This window comes from Anoplolepis gracilipes, unplaced genomic scaffold (assembly GCF_047496725.1).
Source record: "Anoplolepis gracilipes unplaced genomic scaffold, ASM4749672v1 Contig19, whole genome shotgun sequence".
Lineage (NCBI taxonomy): Eukaryota > Metazoa > Arthropoda > Insecta > Hymenoptera > Formicidae > Anoplolepis > Anoplolepis gracilipes.
The window spans coordinates 1,406,729-1,425,297 of NW_027328667.1; the positions used below are offsets into that span (position 1 = coordinate 1,406,729).

The 18,569-nt window shown below is 38.5% G+C and overlaps 1 protein-coding gene across 1 annotated transcript; it reads left to right on the top strand.

The window, feature by feature from the left end:
- The first annotated feature begins 11,870 nt into the window (after positions 1–11,870).
- Positions 11,871–17,932, top strand: LOC140675549 (uncharacterized). Its single transcript, XM_072910137.1, has 4 exons — positions 11,871–12,089; positions 12,249–12,376; positions 14,181–14,488; positions 17,453–17,932. The coding sequence occupies exons 2-4, from the start codon at positions 12,370–12,372 to the stop codon at positions 17,471–17,473; spliced, it is 336 nt and encodes a 111-aa protein (XP_072766238.1). The 5' UTR covers positions 11,871–12,089; positions 12,249–12,369; the 3' UTR covers positions 17,474–17,932.
- Positions 17,933–18,569: the final 637 nt, after the last annotated feature.

The following is an 18,569-nucleotide window of genomic DNA, read 5'->3' on the forward strand; positions in this document are numbered from 1 at the left end:
AGTATATCGCATCTTTAATAAAAATAATATTTAAAAAATTATCTTACCTTGCTTTGCAAAGAAAATCCTTTTTTTCTTCTCTTGTAAATAATAGCAACTGCCGGTGCAGTCGCAATAGCAAAACAGAGCTATAATTTAGGCTGAAATTCGTGGTAGCCAATGAGCGACGAGAACAGCTTTCGCCATCCTCTGTTCAAGAGCACATAGGGATGAGAGAGGGGAGGATCGAGGAGCTTCGATGAGAGAGCTCGATCCTCGGAGAGCGGGTCGACGACGGCACTCTCTTTCGAGAAGAAATCAGCGGAACACTTACATTTCGGGAATCATTTAGTAATCTGGGAAGTAATATTGAATAAACCTACACACTTACATTATAAACTCGTATTCATTTATTGTTGAATAAAGTTTGTTACAATCATTAAATCGCAAGTTCGAGATTAATTAAGTTAAGTACCTTACAACTATCAGAAGTGGGATAAAAGACGCGCGTGTTATCGTTCGTGTTTTGACCTTTGGTGGGTCGAAAAACAAATTCGATCTTATTGAATTTAACGGTTTAAAAACTTTGAGAAGAGTAAAAGATGGATCTGCACAGATAAAGATTGCAAAATTTAACGTTCGAACTGCTTAAACAGGAAGCGATTCAATATCGGCTACCTGTCTTTGGGAATAAAAAGAAATTGATCGATTCCATCTTATCGCACCAACAAAGATTTGATCTAATCGGCGATCTGTTAGAGATAGATTAGGCGATAGGAGAAGGAGCGGCCGAAAAGGAGCAAGAGCGGTCACAACCGAATTCTTCGGGTGATGAGGACGAGCGACCGGTAACGACTCAGAGACTGCGACAGGTACTCACCACAGTGACTGTAGACATCAGCCGGCAACAGTTGGCAATGCAACAGCAGCAGCAGGAGTTCCTCCAGGAACAGTAACAGGAGATGATGAGGCAGCAGCAACAGTTCCTCTAATAGCAGCAGCAGCAATTTGAGCAGCTGATCCAGCTGTTGAGACTGGGAAGAGACGGCGCGGTCAGAGCAGAGAGTCCCGAAGCAACAGGCGGCGGCCCGACAAGGTTTGTTGTCCGGGTCATCTTCAACTCAGGGTTACTCCGAGAGCCTATATCCGGGAAACAGCATACAATGGTTAGCGTCGCAGATTCCGGAGTTCAGAGGAACGGAGGAGGAGAACGTGCTCACCTGGATCCGTAGGGTAGAAAAGGTGTCTCTCATTCATGCGGCATCGGACAGTCATGACACTTTTAGCAGCCTTGAGTCGACTCGTGAATCCAGCACGGAAATGATATGAGGTCCAGACCGGAGCACCCATGGAGTCCTGATTGGGCCTTCGCCAGGCGCTTATCAGGATGTTCGAGCGCCAGGTGCCTTTTTACAAGATGATGCAAAAGATCGAGGCAAGAAAATGGAGCCAAGGGAAGGAGACCTTTGACCAATACGTAGTGGGCAAAGTGGCACTCACGCAGCGATTAGACCTGTTAGATACTATTAATCTAGTAATAGACGGCATTATCCAGAGCTCCCTCCCAGCAGTTGCCCTTTCTATAAATGCGGAGACTTTAGAGGAATTCCTGGATAGGATAAGAAAAATAACTGAAGGAATTTCATATGTAGAGCGGAACCGCTGGCAGCTACCGAGCAGTAAGACATCCAAGGACAAGAAGGCGGAGACCTGCAAGAACTGTGGGAGGCGAGGGCACTCACACAAGGTATGCAGAGGCGAGCTTATCTGCTTTTACTGCAAAGAACGAGGCCACCGGACATTTGATTGCCCCAGCCTAAAAAAGGGGACCAAGGCAACGGCATCGCGGCAATTTACAGCACACGGTGGCGGTGATAGTGTCAGAAGCATCGTCAGGAACAGCGGCGAACTCATCGACGGAGACGGCGTCAAGCTCAGTAGCGGCGGTCCAGGAGATAGGACGTACGTTAGAAATAGCAACTCTATTTGTAAAAATAGAAAAACTAAATAACGAAATTTGTAATTTGTTAGCATTAGTTGATACGGGAAGTCCGGTTTCATTTATAAAGTATGATGTGTATAAAAAATTTGCTTCAGGATCAGAAGTTAATGCTGGCGGAAAACGGCTTAAAAATTTAAGTAGACAAATATTAAAAATCGCTAGAATAATTGAAATAAGAATATCGATAGAAAATATAAAAGATTCAAATTTTTTGGTTAAATTTTATATATTGGAAGAAATCGTTTTTGAAAATGACTTCATAATAGGTCGTGACTTTTTCACGTACAATAATGAAAAACTTACCTTAGTATATAATCCAAAATCTCAAGGAGAGAAGATCAATCTGTTTTCAATTGTCTTATTGTGTTGAGGACATTTCTAAAAACAACTTGGAACAAATAATAAACAGTATTGAGATAGATTTTGAGAATAATGTTAAAGATCGCTTAAAAGAGGTCATTTTAGAAATCAATAATAAAAAAATATTACCGATAGAAGATGATTATACAGTAGAGGTTTGATTGTGTGATCCGTCTATACATGCATATGCTCCGAGGCGTTTTGCATATGCCGACCGTATAGAAATACAAAAGATTGTTGATGATCTTCTGCAGCGCGGAATTATACAATCCAGTATTTCTCCGTATTGTGCACGAGTAGTTCCTGTAAAAAAGAAAAAATGGGCAAATTAGATTATGCGTTGATTTGAGACCACTAAATAGCAGAATAGAAAAACAAAAGTATCCTTTTCCGCTTATTGAAGATTGCTTGTTACAATTACATGATAGCACTGTATTCACGTTACTCGATTTAAAAGATAGCTTTCACCAAATTAAAGTTCATAAAGATCATACGAAATATTTTTCATTCGCTACACCTGATGGAAATTATGAATATAAACACTTATCATTTGGATATTCGGATTTTTCAAAAGAGGCTTTGCCAAATTTTAAATTCATTGATCCGCCAGGATAGGATAATTGTATATATGGACGACATATTAATAGTATCTGAAACAGTAGAAGAAAATTTAGAAACATTTAAAGAAGTTATGATTACTTTAAAGAAATATAAATTTAAATTAAATTTCAACAAGTGTCAATTTTTAAAGAAAAGTATCGAATTTTTAGGATATATAATTTCGGAAAATAGTATAACTTTAAGCCCGCGGCATACAAAAGCGATAAACGGATTTAAATAACCTACAAACGTCACGGAAGTACAACGGTTTTTAGGCTTGACTAACTATTTTAAATTTTAAAGGAAATTCATTTAAGATTACGCTCTAATCACTCGTCCGTTACAAGACTTGTTAAAAAAAGTAATAGAATTCAATTTTAGAATCTTGTGTAGACTCTTTTGAAAATTTAAAGAAGGAACTTACTATTAAGATTGTTATTTTATGTTTAATGCTTTCCGCTTTAGTCTTAGGTGGCGCTGATTGTATAGTCACTGAACAGAGTTTACTTTTATAAGCAACTCTCTATGAGGCTGGTTTTTATATAAATGAGATGTTCGTTTAATGCAAAACAGATATACAGGGTTAGGTTAGGTTCATGATCGGTTCACCGGTCATTTCGGGACATACAGGGTGTTCCAAAATGACCGGTAAATATTCTAATGGCAGGTTCCTTAGAACATTTTAAAACAAAAAGTTTAATACAAAAATGTCGAGGCTACAATAGTTTTCAAATTAGAAAGATTTAAAGATCACGAATGACAAGACTAGAATTTCGCGCGCTCAGGTACGGCAAAATAACAAGTGATAAAAGTGCTTCTATGAATTTATCTAATTTATCTAATTCTTTTATCACTTGTTATTTTGCCGTACCTGAATGCGTAAAATCTCAGCCCTATCATTCAGTAAAATATAATCGCTGCCAGTATGAAAACTATTGTAGTCTCGACATTTTTGTATTAAATTTTTTGCCTTAAAATGTTTTAAAGAACCTGCTATTAAAACATTTACCAGTTATTTCGGGACACCCTGTATATATTTAACACGCGATATTACAAAAAAAATATAAAATAAAAGTAAATTGAGACACTCGATAATTAATGCTTCTACGCAAATTCAAATAAGTGAAGCAGTCCTTCGTTCACGATTTTTCGAGATAGACGGTCCTTCGCTAGCTCGTATGTATACACTCTTAGACGATCCTTTGCCAACTGCCACGTCTTCTGTCAATTTTTGAATCTCGAGGTTTTGATTATCGACGTTGACAGATGGGGGATCGATCGCGATTATATCGATACAATTTTTGTTGCGCTTACAGTTCTCGGCCATTCTGACCTTATCGTTCATTCTCGAACGCTAATTTTTCTTGTTATACAAATTTCGCAATTATTACAATTTACTTAATTCTAATGCTCTATTAATTTTATTTTCTAATATAAACAAACAAAAATAAAGCAAATACCTATGTTATTATGAAAATTATTTGCTCTAACATTTTATATAAACTTAATCTAATTGCTTAATAATAAAAAAACTACATGCTAATTTTTTATATTACTTTTAATTATTCTTCTTCGCTATCTTCTTTTTCGGTTACTCATATCCACGGTTTTATTTTATCGGACGATAATATTGTATTAAAAGGTTTTTGTGTTAAATTATATCCCGGTACATCAATAACAACAAACCTATTTTTCTTTAACACGGCTTTAATTCTGTACGGACCCTTAAATTTCAGTAACAATTTTTGGTTTATACCAGGTTTATTTTGCAATATTTTAACAAAAACTAGGTCTCCCTCTTTATATTTAGTAGGCTTTTTATGTCTTTTATCGTATTGTACTTTATTGTATTCTTGCAATGCGCGGTTTACGGCTTGAGCTGAGTCTCGAATTTTGATTCGCGTTTTCTCTATGTCACTATCTATTTGTGTTAATTTTTCGATTAGCGTTGCCAATTCTGCATCCTAATTTTGACACTGTTCATATTCCAGCAACATTTTGCCTGGACTCGTGTTAATCGCTTTATGTAGAGTATTATTTATTACAAACTGTGTTTTACCTAACACCTCTTTCCATTCTTCTGGACTCTCCGCGATCTTTGACAAAGTTGATTTGAGAAATCGATTGACCCTTTCAATTTATCCGTTTGCCCACGGTGAGGCTACCGCTGTCATCGAGTGATCTACATGTTTGTCATTTAAAAATTGAGTAAATTTTTTAGATGTGAACGCGGTTTCTCGATCACTGATTATACGTTTCGGAAAACCAAAAAGGTCAAATAACATCGTTAGATTCTCTATTACTTCCTCAGTTGTTGTAGATTTAATAGCGAAAAGCCACGTAAACTTTGTAAACGCATCTACAATAGCAAGTATATATTTATAACCATCTCTGGTAATTTCAAGGGATCCGAAATGATCTAAATGAAGAATATGAAACGGCATAGCAACCTTTTCAAAAATCTCCATCTCACTCTCAGGCTTTCCTCCTATTAACTCATAGCTTAAACATTTGACGCAATTTTCTATGTGTTGCTTGACTCGCAATTTTAGACAAGGAAACCAATAATGCCCCATAAGTCCGTTTTGTCTATTCCTACATGCCCCATGTCGTCGCGATAAATTCTAATCACATTATTAATCATGTTATCCGGAACAAATAAATGTTTATCTTTGTATTTTCTAAATATAAGGCCATCTATTAATGCAAAATATTTGTGATTTTTTGACTCTAATTCTTCTGCTAATTTTTTGAGCTTTTGATCAGTTAATTGTTTGTACATAATTTCATCTTCTAACGTAACTAAGTTTATTGTCATAATATTGCGACTCAAACAATGTACATGTAACATTTTGTTAGAACCTCTGTGTATCAATTCAAATTTATAATTTTGAAGTATAAGACTCCAACGCGCAATTCTCGGATTGATATTGATTTTTTTCATTGTTAACACTAATGAGTTGCAATCAGTGAGGACGCGAAATTTCACACCTTGCAGATAAACATGGAAGCGCTCTATTGCTTTAACAATAGCTAACGTTTCCAACTCATGGCTATGATATTTTTTTTCCTTTTCAATTACTTCTTCATCTGTTTCTTTACATACATTTAACAAATCCTGTTTATCTTTTAAATGTAATTTCTTGTCTAATTTGGCCGTTATAATATCATATTTCTCCGCTGCTTCTATCGCGTTTATCGTTAGAATATCAACTGTCGTATTACATGCATTTACTCGTTCAACCTCAAAATTATTATTATAATACGTTAATTTCACATCTGAACTATCGAAAAATTCCCTACTTATAATTACATCATAATGTATTGTTTTGTCATCAACGACTAAAAATGCAATATCAAACCACGCATCAGTTACATTTTCAATAACAATTTGATCATAAATCTTTCTGTATATCATTACCGGTGATTCATTAACGCCTGTGTAATTAACATTTTTATTAACTCTAAATAATTCCTGGTTGTTAAATAATTTTTTGTAAACCGATTTTTTTATTAAATTAACTTGACTACCCGTATCTAACAATACGCGGATTTTCTCCTTATTATTGCTTAATCTAAAAATATTAATATATGATTTAGCTCCCTGCACTCCGCGTATTTGTCGATCTGTTCAACATCCTTCTTGTGCGGTGCTACCGTATTGGACCCCTCTTGTTTTTGTTCTTCCACATGATTCAGCGAATCTTGACCTGCCTCTGTTTTAGGACACTTTGAATATAGTGTCCGAGTTGACCGCATATTTGAAGTAAGAGATTTTTTTCATCCTGCAGTCGGCTGCGACATGACCTGGCTTGCTATAAACGGTACAAGTTTTCCCTTCTTCCATATTCTTTCCATAAGAATTAGTTTTCTTAAACGGCTGCTTATTAGTCGACTCTCCTTTTCTGACCATTACATTATCCTCAGTAATTTTCCTCACATGATCTACGAAGTCTGGAATATTATCAATCCATGTATTAAGAACTAATTTGTAGTGTATAATCCCGCACTCCATCTGCTAATAATTCAATCTTTTCCTTTTCCGTTAATAATAAGAATTGCATTAGATTTAACTTGGCTTAACATAATCTACGAATTTTTCCGTGTGCGATTTCCATATCCGGGCGCTTCTTCTCGCCAATGTTCTTGTGTATGACTTCTTGCGTTCAAAATATCTTCTAATTTGAAATTTAAACTCCTCCTAGGTAGAGACTGATTCTAATGGTTGACAATTATACCAGTCTAGCTCGCCCTTTTAACTGGCCGACAGCAGCTAATAACATTGTCCTCAAATTGGTACATACGTGCAATGCCGATTACTCTTTCCAACCACCGAGTTACATTTTCCTCGTCTTTAGCCGGGGAAAACTCGGAATTAATTTTCCCGCACATTTCACTTGATGCCAATTCTATGAAGAATTCAGTTCCGTAGGTCTCGATGGAGTAGCTTGTCCGTTCGCGTGTGTACTTCCGGCCGTGGCTACTGATGCCGTCCGTTGTCTTTTCTGCAACACTTGCATCACCGATTGCACTATGTCATTCATATTTAGCCCCGTTAGCGCTCCGTTATTTGCAGGCATGTCTGTTCTTGCCTCCTGAAAAGCCGGCCCTGACTCCAAGTTCATGATTACTCTGTGGCTTGGTTCTTCTTCTTCTCCACTTCCACCCGCTCCGGAGATTCCTTGTTCTGGCCAACCGTTTCTTTCAAAATGACTTAATAATCGCTCAAATAGACTCGTTCGACTGTCTCTAGTATCCATTCTATGCTGACCCGCCAATTCTCTCAATTCATTAATGGTTAAATTTTCTAATATCTCGCGATTCATATTGATTTCTGGTAACTAATATATTTTTCTCAAAATTCAATTAATGATAAATACTCCGAATTTTTTATACCGTCGGTAATTCTAACCGTTTCAATTTCTATTTATATATATAAATCTATATATAGCGGTGACCTCAGGAGTCGTTGACAATGTATTTATTTTTTTATTTTCAAAACGTTCGTTACCTCGACCTTTTAACAACGGCTGACAAGGTCTCCTTTTTTTTGAGCTACGTCACCGTTACCGGTCCTTTTGTTTCCTCTTGAATCTCCTTAAACGCTCCTACTGTACTCCACCTGAGGCTTGCACTTCTTCTTTATCTCTTTTCACTTATTGAGGAGGGGAAACGATGGCGGGTGGGGAAGGTTGACAGTTTTGACGAGAGAGGAGATGTGGAGTTTTTTGAGAGGAAAAGGGAGGTTTGGAGTGGAGAGTGTGAGTGGAGGTTAAAATGGAGGAACAGTGGAAGGCGGGAGGATGGAGAGAAGGAAGAGCGTGAGTGAGGACGAGGAATACAAGGAACTGAAATCCGGGTGGGAAGAAAGAAGAAGGTGACATAGCAGATTTAATGGCTGAAGAAGGACGAGGAAGTGAGGTGAAAAGGAGGAAAGAGATATGAAGACAGGAAGCGGAGTAATGAAAGTGGAGGAGAAGATGGTGAGACTGAGGAGGTAGCGAGGAAAGGACGAGAATTCAAAGGTGAAAGAGGTGCAAGAAAATACAAGTAAGGGAGAAGGGATGGAAGGGGAAGGGAAAAGGCAGTAGAACGTGATCGATAGATCGATATCGGGAGTTGGAGCGGGCGACAGAGAGGAAGGAGTGTGGGGAGTCAGCGGTAGATGGCGGTAAGAGTAAGGAAAAGGAGATATTCCGCCGAAGACGGAAGGATGTCAAATCGATAACGATAATGGAGAACGTCGGTATAACGAATCGATAGAGGGTGACAGACGTGGTAGGAAGCCCATGGTAGAAAGGTTAGGAGGAACGATAGTATAAGAGGAAAGTGGTAAGGCGAAGCGAAAGGAGACTTAAGTGGAAGACAGGTGAAAGGAGAGAAAGAGGAAGACGGAAAAGAAAGGAGAAAGAAGAGGAGGAGAAAGAAGAAGGAGGAAGAGAGAAGAGGCAAGAGGGGAGAAAAAGGAATGAAATAAGGAGAGAGAAGAGAAGAAGAAAGAGAAAGCAGGAGAGAGAGAGGTAGGGAAAACAGATGGAAGAAAGGAGAGGGTGCAGGAAGGGGAGAGAAGAGGAACGAGCAAGGAAAAGAGAGGAGAGATAAGAAAGGGCGAAGTAGAGGCAAGGAAGAAGGAAGAAAAGAAGGGAAGGGAGAAGAAGCGGTTAAATGTGGAAGAGAAAAGGAAAAGAGAAAGAAGAGAAGAGAAGAAAGGAAGAAGGACAAGGGAGAGAAAGTGGAGAGCGGAAAGATGGGAATGAGTGGACTGAAAGAAAGATTAGAATTGGCAAGAAGAGGGACAGAGGGGAAGGGAAAGAGAGGGGGAGGGAGGAACAGAGAGGAGGGAGAGAATAGGGAAGGAGAAGAGGACGGAGGACAAGGGAGGAGAAAGAGAGAGAGTTGCGAGGAGAGAAGAGAAAGAGGAGAAGAGGAAGGGAACAACGACTGGTGGAAATTGAAGAGGAAGAAGAGGATGAGTGGGGAGAGGAGAGAAAGAAGGGGGAGATAGAAAGAAGAAGGAGAAAAGAGAGGGCGTGGAGGAAGATGGAGGAGAGAGCTGAGAGAGTAAGAAGAGAAAGGAGAGGAGAGAGTAGGAGAGAAGGGAAAAAGAAAGGAGGAAAGAGGAGGAAAGGAGAAAAAGAAGAGAGAGAAATGTGATATGGAGAGGATCAGGAAGAGAGGAAGAGCTTGGTGAAGGGATCATGCGGAGAGTACTAGACAGCGAGGCTAGGATAAGGAAAGTGGAAGAAAGAAAAAGGGAAGATGGAACATGAAACTTACTGGTAGAGATGGAAGAGAGGGGAGATAAGGAGGAAGTTTTGGAGTGTGAGGGGGAGATAAGGAGAAGATGGGGAGTTGGAATAGACGAGGATTTGACCATAGAGGAAAAAAGAATGAGATGGAGGATCATGGAAGCAGAAAGGAGGGAGACGGCAAGAGGAAGGAGCGTGGTGGTGACGAATAGAGAAATGAAGGTAGAGGGGAGATTATGGAGATGGGTGGAAGAGGGAAAGAGATGGGAGATAGAAGAGGAGAAGAGGAAAAATAAGGGAGAAGGAAAAGGGGGAGAGGTAAAAGGGAGGAGAGAAAAGGAGGAAATCGGAGAGAAAGGAAGAAAAGGATAGAGGACCAGAGATGAAGAGACGGAGAAAGCGGGAAGAAAAGGAGAAAAGAGGAAAGAAGAAAGAAGAGGAGAAGCAGGAGAAAGGAGGAAGGGAGAAGGGAAGGGATAGAGAGACGAAAGAGAAAGGGTGGGCCGGAGGGAGAGAGAGGGGATCAGTATGTAAGGTCGAAAAAGGGCCAGGCATGATAGGTGAACGTATGGATGAGCTAGGGCAAAAGGGGGAGAAAGAGAGAGAGAGAGAGAGATTTTCTGGTAGAGAAACGGGTAATGTAGGGGGAGGGGAGGAGAGAGGACCGGAAGAGGGAGAGAAACAGGACGAGGCGTGGGGTAGGAAGAGGGGTTTTTAAAAAGTGAGGTCGCTCAAGGCCAAGATCGTCTGGAGAGATGTTAAACATAAATCTGTATGTGTGCCGGAGTGACAGTTCGAGGAGGAGGGAGAATGTAGGAGGATATGTATGTGTGTGTGAACCCCGTGGGACGAGGCGGCTGAAGGAAGCCACGAGGGTCTTCGGGGGGGGGGAGGGTAATTTATTAATAAGGTTGGAAGCTTGTACATGTAAAATGATTGTAACCCTAAGGAGATCGATCGAATAAACTACTACTACTCTTTTTACTTATTAAAATACCCGCCTTAATATATGACGCGTTTTACTAATTCCACTTCTGATATAAAATGAGTCTGTAAGCAATTCTCTATGAGGCTGGTTTTTATATAAATGAGATGTTCGTTTAACGCAAAACAGATATATATATATATATATATATATATATTTAACACACGATATTACAAAAAAATATAAAATAAAAGTAAATTGAGACACTCGGTAATTAATGAACTTCTACACAAATTTAATAACAAATTAAATAAGTGAAGCAGTCCTTTGCTCACGATTTTTCAAGATAGACGGTCCTTCGTTAGTTCGCACGTATATATTCTTAAGACGATCCTTTGCCAATTGCTACGTCTTCTGTCAATTTTTGAATCTCGAGGTTTTGGTTATCGGTGTTGACAGATGGGGGATCGATCGCGATTATATCGATACAATTTTTGTTGCGCTTACACTTTCTAGTTTTTAGTTTTTCTTTTTACTTACTTTGTGCTTCAAATTAATGAGTTAGTTAGCCTTTTTTTATGTATGTGACACAACAATAAAAGAAAAAAACATTAATTAATAGGTTATGGACCCAGTTATGCTCAAAAATTGAATGTTAAAAATGGATTTAGCAAAACATATTAAGCTACTGACCGGTGAAACAGATTGGCCTATGTGGAAACGAAAAATTCGAGACTTGGTTGATTATCATGAAGGTGCATTAGATGTAATCGACAATAGACTGATAAAGCCAGAACCTTTACCAGACACACCTATAGAAGCACAAATTAAAGCACACAAAGAGAAAAGTGATTTGTATCGTAAGGCTAATAGTTATGCAAAGTCTATGATTACAAGTTCAGTTACAGATGCAGTGTACCAGAAAATTATGGCCAAAGAGACAGCTCATGATGCGTGGGAAGCATTAAAGCAGCAATTTGAAGTAACGTCCAAAGATCAGCTATTTAAGATTTGTACTGAATTCTTTGTATTCAGCTGGCTGTCCGGCGAAGATGTTTCCACACACATAGCAAAGTTAAGGAGCCTATGGAATGAGTTAAATAATGGCCTTACAGTTAAAAATGAAAATGCGCTGCCAGACCTATTGGTGGTATGTAAAACTCTACACATATTGCCAAGTAAGTTTGAAACTTTTCGCTCAAGTTGGATGTTACTTATTAAAGATGAAGTTAAAACATTCGATGAGTTAACAATGCAATTATGCATTTTGAGAGAAATTTCAGAAAAACTGAAGATAGCGAAAAGTCTACGCAAGAAGCTTTAGTAGCAAAAACAATAAAGTCGAAGAGAGAAGGTCAACCAAGGATAAACAACAAATTATCAAGAAAAGAAGACATCTGTCATTATTGCAAGAAAAAAGGTCATTGGATATCTGAATGCAGAAAGTGGATAGCTAATGGACGACCACCAAAAGGTAAAACAGAAACTAATGCAAAATCAAATGCAGTTGATACCAACATAGCTCTTGTTACTGTTAGTGAAATATGTGCAGTTGAAACAACTGCAACGGTAGTTGGATAATGGTGCAACTAAACATGTAACTAATTGCTTAGAGCTATTCGTTGATTTTAAGGAGTTCGAAAATCCATGTATTATTCAAGCTGCCGGAAAAGAAACTCTGTAGGCACTCGGAAAAGAAACTATTCACATGTTATCGGATGTTAATCATGAAAGCAAGAAGTTGACACTAGAGGATGTGTGGTACGTTCCAGGAATTTCAAAAAATTTATTTTCAATTTTAGCAACTCAAGACAGAAATCCTACTAGTAAGTTTAAGTCTACGGCAACTAACTGCTGGCTTGAGGTGAACGGCAGTAAAGTATTATGTGGTATTCATGAAGTATGTGGAACATTATACAAAGCAGCTATAAAACTGTTTGTTCCAGAAGAAGAGGCAAAAATAAATGTCACAATTGCGAGTAATTCAATGTTACAACTGTATGAAAGATGCGGACATCAAGATAAACGTCATGTCAAAGCGATGCTCGAACAGGAGTTAGGTATTAAAGTTAAAACGGATAAAGAGCTCTGCAAACCGTGTATGTACGGAAAAATACATCGTTTACCTTTCGGCACTAGGAAGAAAGCAATTAAACCAGGAGAGCTGATGTTTATTGATGTATGCGGACCTTTTGATGAATCCTTCGGAGCAGGGATCGACGAAGCGACTCTCCATCGTGAAAAAATCAAAGACGGTTGTTAGATTTCGAGAGTCTTATTCGGTTCGAGAAGAATAGTCGGGAGAATTTGTATTCGAGTTTAGAACTCTTGTAATTTAGTTTGCTTTAAATAAAGTTTATTACACTTTTTTTATTTTAATTCAAGATTAATCGATTTTATTCTCTTCTACACATCTTTTCAACTCAGAAGTGGGATAAAAGACGCGCGTGTTATCGCTCGTGTTTGACCTTTGGCGGGACGAAAAAACAAAGATCGATTCTTTTGAATTTAACGGTCGGAATTGGAAGAAGAAAAGGATGGATATTCAGAAGCAGAGGTTGCAAAATTTAACACTAGAGCAGTTAAAACAGGAAGCGATTTAGTACCAGGTTACCTGTTTACGAGAATAAAAAGAAATTGATCGATTCGATTTTGGCGCATCTACAAAGGTTCGGTCCGGTAGCTGATCTATTAGAGATAGACCAGGCGATAGGAGAAGAAGCGGCAGAATTGGAGCAGGAACAGCCACAGGAAAATTTGTCGGATGATGAGGACGAGCAACCAGTGACGACACAGAGGCTTCGTCAGGTACTCACCGCGGTGACAGTAGACATTAGTTGGCAGCAGTTGACGATGCAACAACAACAGCAGATCCTCCAGGAACAATACCAGGAGATGGTGAGACAGCAGCAACAATTCCTCCATCAGCAGCAATTTGAACAACTGATTCAGCTGTTGAGATCGGGGAGAAACGGCACGATCGCGGTAGAGTAGAGGGTTCCGAAGTAACAGGCGGCGGTCCGGCAAGGTTCGTCGTCCGGGACCTCTCCATCCCAGGGTCGTTCAGATGGCCTTCACACGGGAAACAGTATTCAATGGTTGGCGTCGCAGATTCTGGAATTTGGGGGAACGGAAAAGGAGAACGTGCTTACCTAGATACGCAGGGTGGAGAAGGCATCCATGGAGCATCGGACAGCGTGACCCTTCTGGCAGCATCGAGTAGACTCGTGAATCCGGCACGGAAGTGGTACGAGGTCCAGACAGGCGCAGCCATGGAGTCTTGAATCGGTCTTCGCCAAGCGCTTACCAGGATGTTCGAGCGAAAGGTGCCCTTCTATAAAACAATGCAGAAGATTGAGGTAAAGAAATGGAATCAAAGGGAAGAAATTTTTGACCAGTACGTGGTGGATAAGGTGGCTCTTACGCAACCTGTCAGTAAAAGACTCCAATTTAATAATAGGCGGCATTACACAGAGTTTCCTCCGAGCAGTTGCACTATCAATTAATGTGTAGACGTTAGAGGAGTTTTTGGATTCTATGAGGAAAATAACAGACGGTATTTCAGATGTAGAGCGGAAGCAGGCAACGGGCGGTAAGGCGTCCAAGGATAAGGAGACGGAGAAGTGCAGAAATTGTGGAAAGCGAGGACACACCCACAGGATATGCAGAGGCGAGCTCACCTGTTTCTATTGCAAGGAAAGGGATTACAGGAAGTTCGACTGCCCCAGCCTGAAAAAAGGGACCAAGGCAGCAGCATCGAGTCAGCCTACAACGGTTCGCACGGCGGCAGCAATATCATTGGAGGCATCGTCGGCGACGACGGCGGGCCCATCAACGGAGGTAGCATCGGGTTCAATAGCGGCGGTACAGGAGGTAGGCCGTACTTTAGAATTGGCAACTCCATTTGTTAGAATAGAGAAATTGAATTGCGAAAACTGTAATTTATTAGCATTAATAGATACGGGAAGTCCGGTTTCTTTTGTAAAGTTTGCAATATATAAAAAGTTTCTACCAGATCGGGAATTAATGCCGGCAGAAAAACAACTAAAAAATTTGAGTAAGCAGATATTAAAAATTGCGGGAATGGTCGAATTGAAAATATCGATAGAGAACATAAAAAATTCAAATTTCACAGTTAAATTTTTTGTTCTGGAAGAAAATTTTTTCAAGAATGATCATCATAGCTTGTGACTTTTTTAATAACGAAAAACTCACTTTAATCTTTAATCTGAGATCTCAAGGAGAAGAGGTCAACTTGTTTTCAATTTTGCCGTATTGTGTTGACGATGTTTCGGAAAACAATCTGGAACAAATAACAAACAATATTGAAATAAATTTTGATAATAACGTCAAAGATCGTCTGAAGGAAATCATTTTCGAAATCAATAATAAAGAGATGTTACTGATAGAAGATGACTATACCGTAGAGGTGCGATTGTGTGATCCTTTCATATATGCATATGCTCCGAGGCGTTTTGCATATGCCAAGCGAATAGAAATTCGAAAGATCGTTGATGACCTTTTGCAACGCGGAATTATTTAATCAAGTATCTCTCCTTATTGCGCATGGGTAGTTCCTGCAAAAAAGAAAAATAGGCAGATTAGATTATGCGTAGATCTGAGACCGCTAAATAGCCGGGTAGAAAAGCAAAAATATCCGTTTCCTCTTATAGAAGATTGCCTATTACAGTTAAATGACAGAACAGTTTTTACGTTATTAGATCTAAAAGATAGTTTTCACCAGATTAAAGTTCACAAAGATTAGACCAAGTACTTTGCATTCACTACGCCTGACGGATAATACGAGTACAAATACTTGCCATTTGGATATTCGGAAGCACAGGCGGAGTTTCAAAAAAGGCTTCGTTAAATTCTAAGTCCGCTAATCCGTCAGGATAAAATCATAGTTTACATGGACGACGTATTAATAAAATTGCGAACAGTAGAAGAAAATTTAGAAATATTTCGTGAAGTCTTGATCATTTAAAAAACATATCGATTTAAATTGAACTTCAATAAATGTAAATTTTGTAGGAAAAACATTGAATTTCTAGGCTATATTATTTCGGAGGACGGTATAATATTAAGCCCGCGGCATACGAAGGCAATAAACGAGTTCCGACAACCGACGAATGTCACGGAGGTACAACGGTTTTAGGATTAACGAATTATTTTAGAAAGTTTATCAAGGATTACGCGCTAATTGCTCGCCCATTACAGGACTTATTAAGAAAATCGGTTGAATTTAAACGAATCTTGCAAAGACGCTTTTGAGAATTTACATCGCTACCGGTGTTAAGATTGTATAATCCGGCTGCAGACACCGAGCTGCATACTGATGCATGCAGTATGGGCCTCGGCGATCTTATTGCAGAAGCAGAAAAATAATGTGTGGGCTCCGGCGTATTTCAGCCAGTCAACGAATCAAGCTGAAAAGAAATACCATTCATTTGAATTGGAAATGTTAGCAATAGTCAGAGCAGTAGAACGGTTTCATTTGTACTTATACGGAATAACATTCAAAATTATAACTGATTGTCACGCGTTAGTACACGCGATTAACACAGCAAATTTGAATCTAAGAATTGCTAGATGGACGCTTACCCTTCAAAATTACTATTTTACCGTTGCACATCGATCTGGGAAGCGGATGAGCCACGTGGATTAGCCGAAGCGTCACGCATGTAAACGCTCTTTCGTTGAAAAGAGAGCTAGAATATCGGCAACTTGTGGATTCTAGGTTGCAGGAAATTAGTAAAGAATTAGAATTTGTAGATAGTGATAAGTTCGCATTAGTGGATGAATTGGTGTATAAAAAAGATGAGGGTACTTTGAAATTGGCTGAATCCGTGGTGACTAATATATTGCAGGTTCATCATGATGACATGAGACATTGCGGGTCTGAAAAAACGATAGAAAGGATTAAACAAAATTATTGACTTCCACAGCTCAGAAGGGGAGTGTACGATTATGTTGAAAATTGCTTCACTTGTATTATGGCTAATAGTTCAGTTGACAGATTGGAGGGGGAAATTCATCTTTTTCTGTTGCCAAAATCACCACTTGAAATCCTTCACATAGATCACTTTGGTCCGCTACAAGAAACCGCAGATAATTTCAAACACATTTTAGTTGTCGTAGATGCCTTTACTTAGTTCACATGGCTTTGTCCTACTAGATCAACGGGGAGTAAAGAATCAATAGAATACTTGCAAGAAATTTTTAATACTTTTGGAAATCCGAGAAAACTAGTTTCAGAAAGGGGTACTGCTTTTACCTCGTTAGAATTCAAAAATTTTTTTGAACGAAATAATATTCAGTATAGACAAGTAGCAGTAGCGGCACCATGGGCTAACGGGTTAGTGGAAAGAATCAATAGGTTTTTAAAAAGCTCGTTAACTAAATTAATTGACTCTCCTTCAGATTGGAAATCAAGTTTAGGAAAGATGCAGTATAATTAATAACATAAATAATATATAATTAATAACACTTACCATTCTGCGATCAAATCCACTTCATCCAAACTAATGCTGGGCTACGAGCAAAGAAGTCATGCCGATCACTCATTTGCTCAATTTACGCAAGATCTTGTAAAGGTAGATAAAGATCTGCAAAAAGAAAGGGATCAAATCAGAGAGACAGTTGAGAATATTACAGATAAAATTAGACAATATAATAAGGCTTATAAAAATAAGAAAAAAACTAAACTGACTATGTATAAAGAAGGTCAATACGTTATTATAAGAGATAAAAATGTAAAACCAGGCGTTAATAGAAAATTAAAACGTAATTACAAGAGGACTTATAATAATATTATAGTAATAGATAAAATTCTAGGTAGCGACAGATACGTGGTAAAGGACATACCTGGATTCAATCAGGGCCCCAAACCTTTGGATACGGTTCTATTGTCGGATAGAATTAAACCGTGGGTAAAGAAATAAAATAAAATTAAAAGACTGTAACTCTGTAAAAAAAATATTAGTTTAAGATTAATTTTAAGGTTAATAGCGAGAAAATTATGTTACGTAGATTGTATTTTACTTAGGAATTAAGTATGTAAAAAAAAAGAAAAGATTTATTAACACTTAAACAACGCACTTGTAGAGTTTCGAGACAAAGCTTAGGCCAGGATAGACGACACTAAAGGTGTAGTTTGTGCGCGTTGTATGTACATGACTGTAGGAGAGGGGAGGATCGAGAAGCTTTGACGAGAGAGCTCGATCTTCGGAGTAGGGATCGACGAAGCGACTCTCCATCGTGAAGGAATCAGAGACGGTTGATAGATTTCGGGAGTCTTATTCGGTTCGAGGAATAGTCGGGAGAATTTGTATTCGAGTTTAGAATTTTTGTAATTTAGTTTGCTTTAAATAAAGTTTATTATACTTTTCTTATTTTAATTCAAGATTAATCAATTTTATTCTCTTCCACACACCTTTTCACCTCTAAATACAGTCCTGTCATCGGACAGGATCAAATTCTGGATAAAAGAAATAGAAATGAATAATTAAACTTTGTAAAATTGTAAATAAAAATAATAAGTTAAGTTTAGATTTAAGGTTAATTGCGGAGAAAACATATTGTAATCAAACTCTTACCTTAATTGTAATTACGTATTTATAAAAAAAAAAAGAATTGTGAACACCTAAATAACGCGCTTACGAGGCTTCGAGACGAAGCATATAGCTAGGAGGGCCGAGATGTAAGGAGGTAGCAGTAGCTAACACCAGCGGTTCTGATTACGCGTGCATAGGGATGAGAGAGGGGAGGATCGAGAAGCTTCGAGGAAAGAGCTCGATCCTCAGAGAGTGGGCCGACGACGGCACTCTCTTTCGAGAAGTCAGCAAAACACTAGTAGATTTCGGGAGTCACTTAATAATCTGGAAAGTAATATTGAACAAAGCACTTACATTTTAAACTCGTTTTATTTATTATTGAATAAAGTTTGTTACAA

Bases quoted from the DNA above. Each gene is read 5' to 3' on its own strand.
- LOC140675549 (XM_072910137.1), top strand. The intron at 14,489-17,452 runs GTAGGCCGTACT...ATAAAATTCTAG, and splicing joins CAATAGCGGCGGTACAGGAG to GTAGCGACAGATACGTGGTA.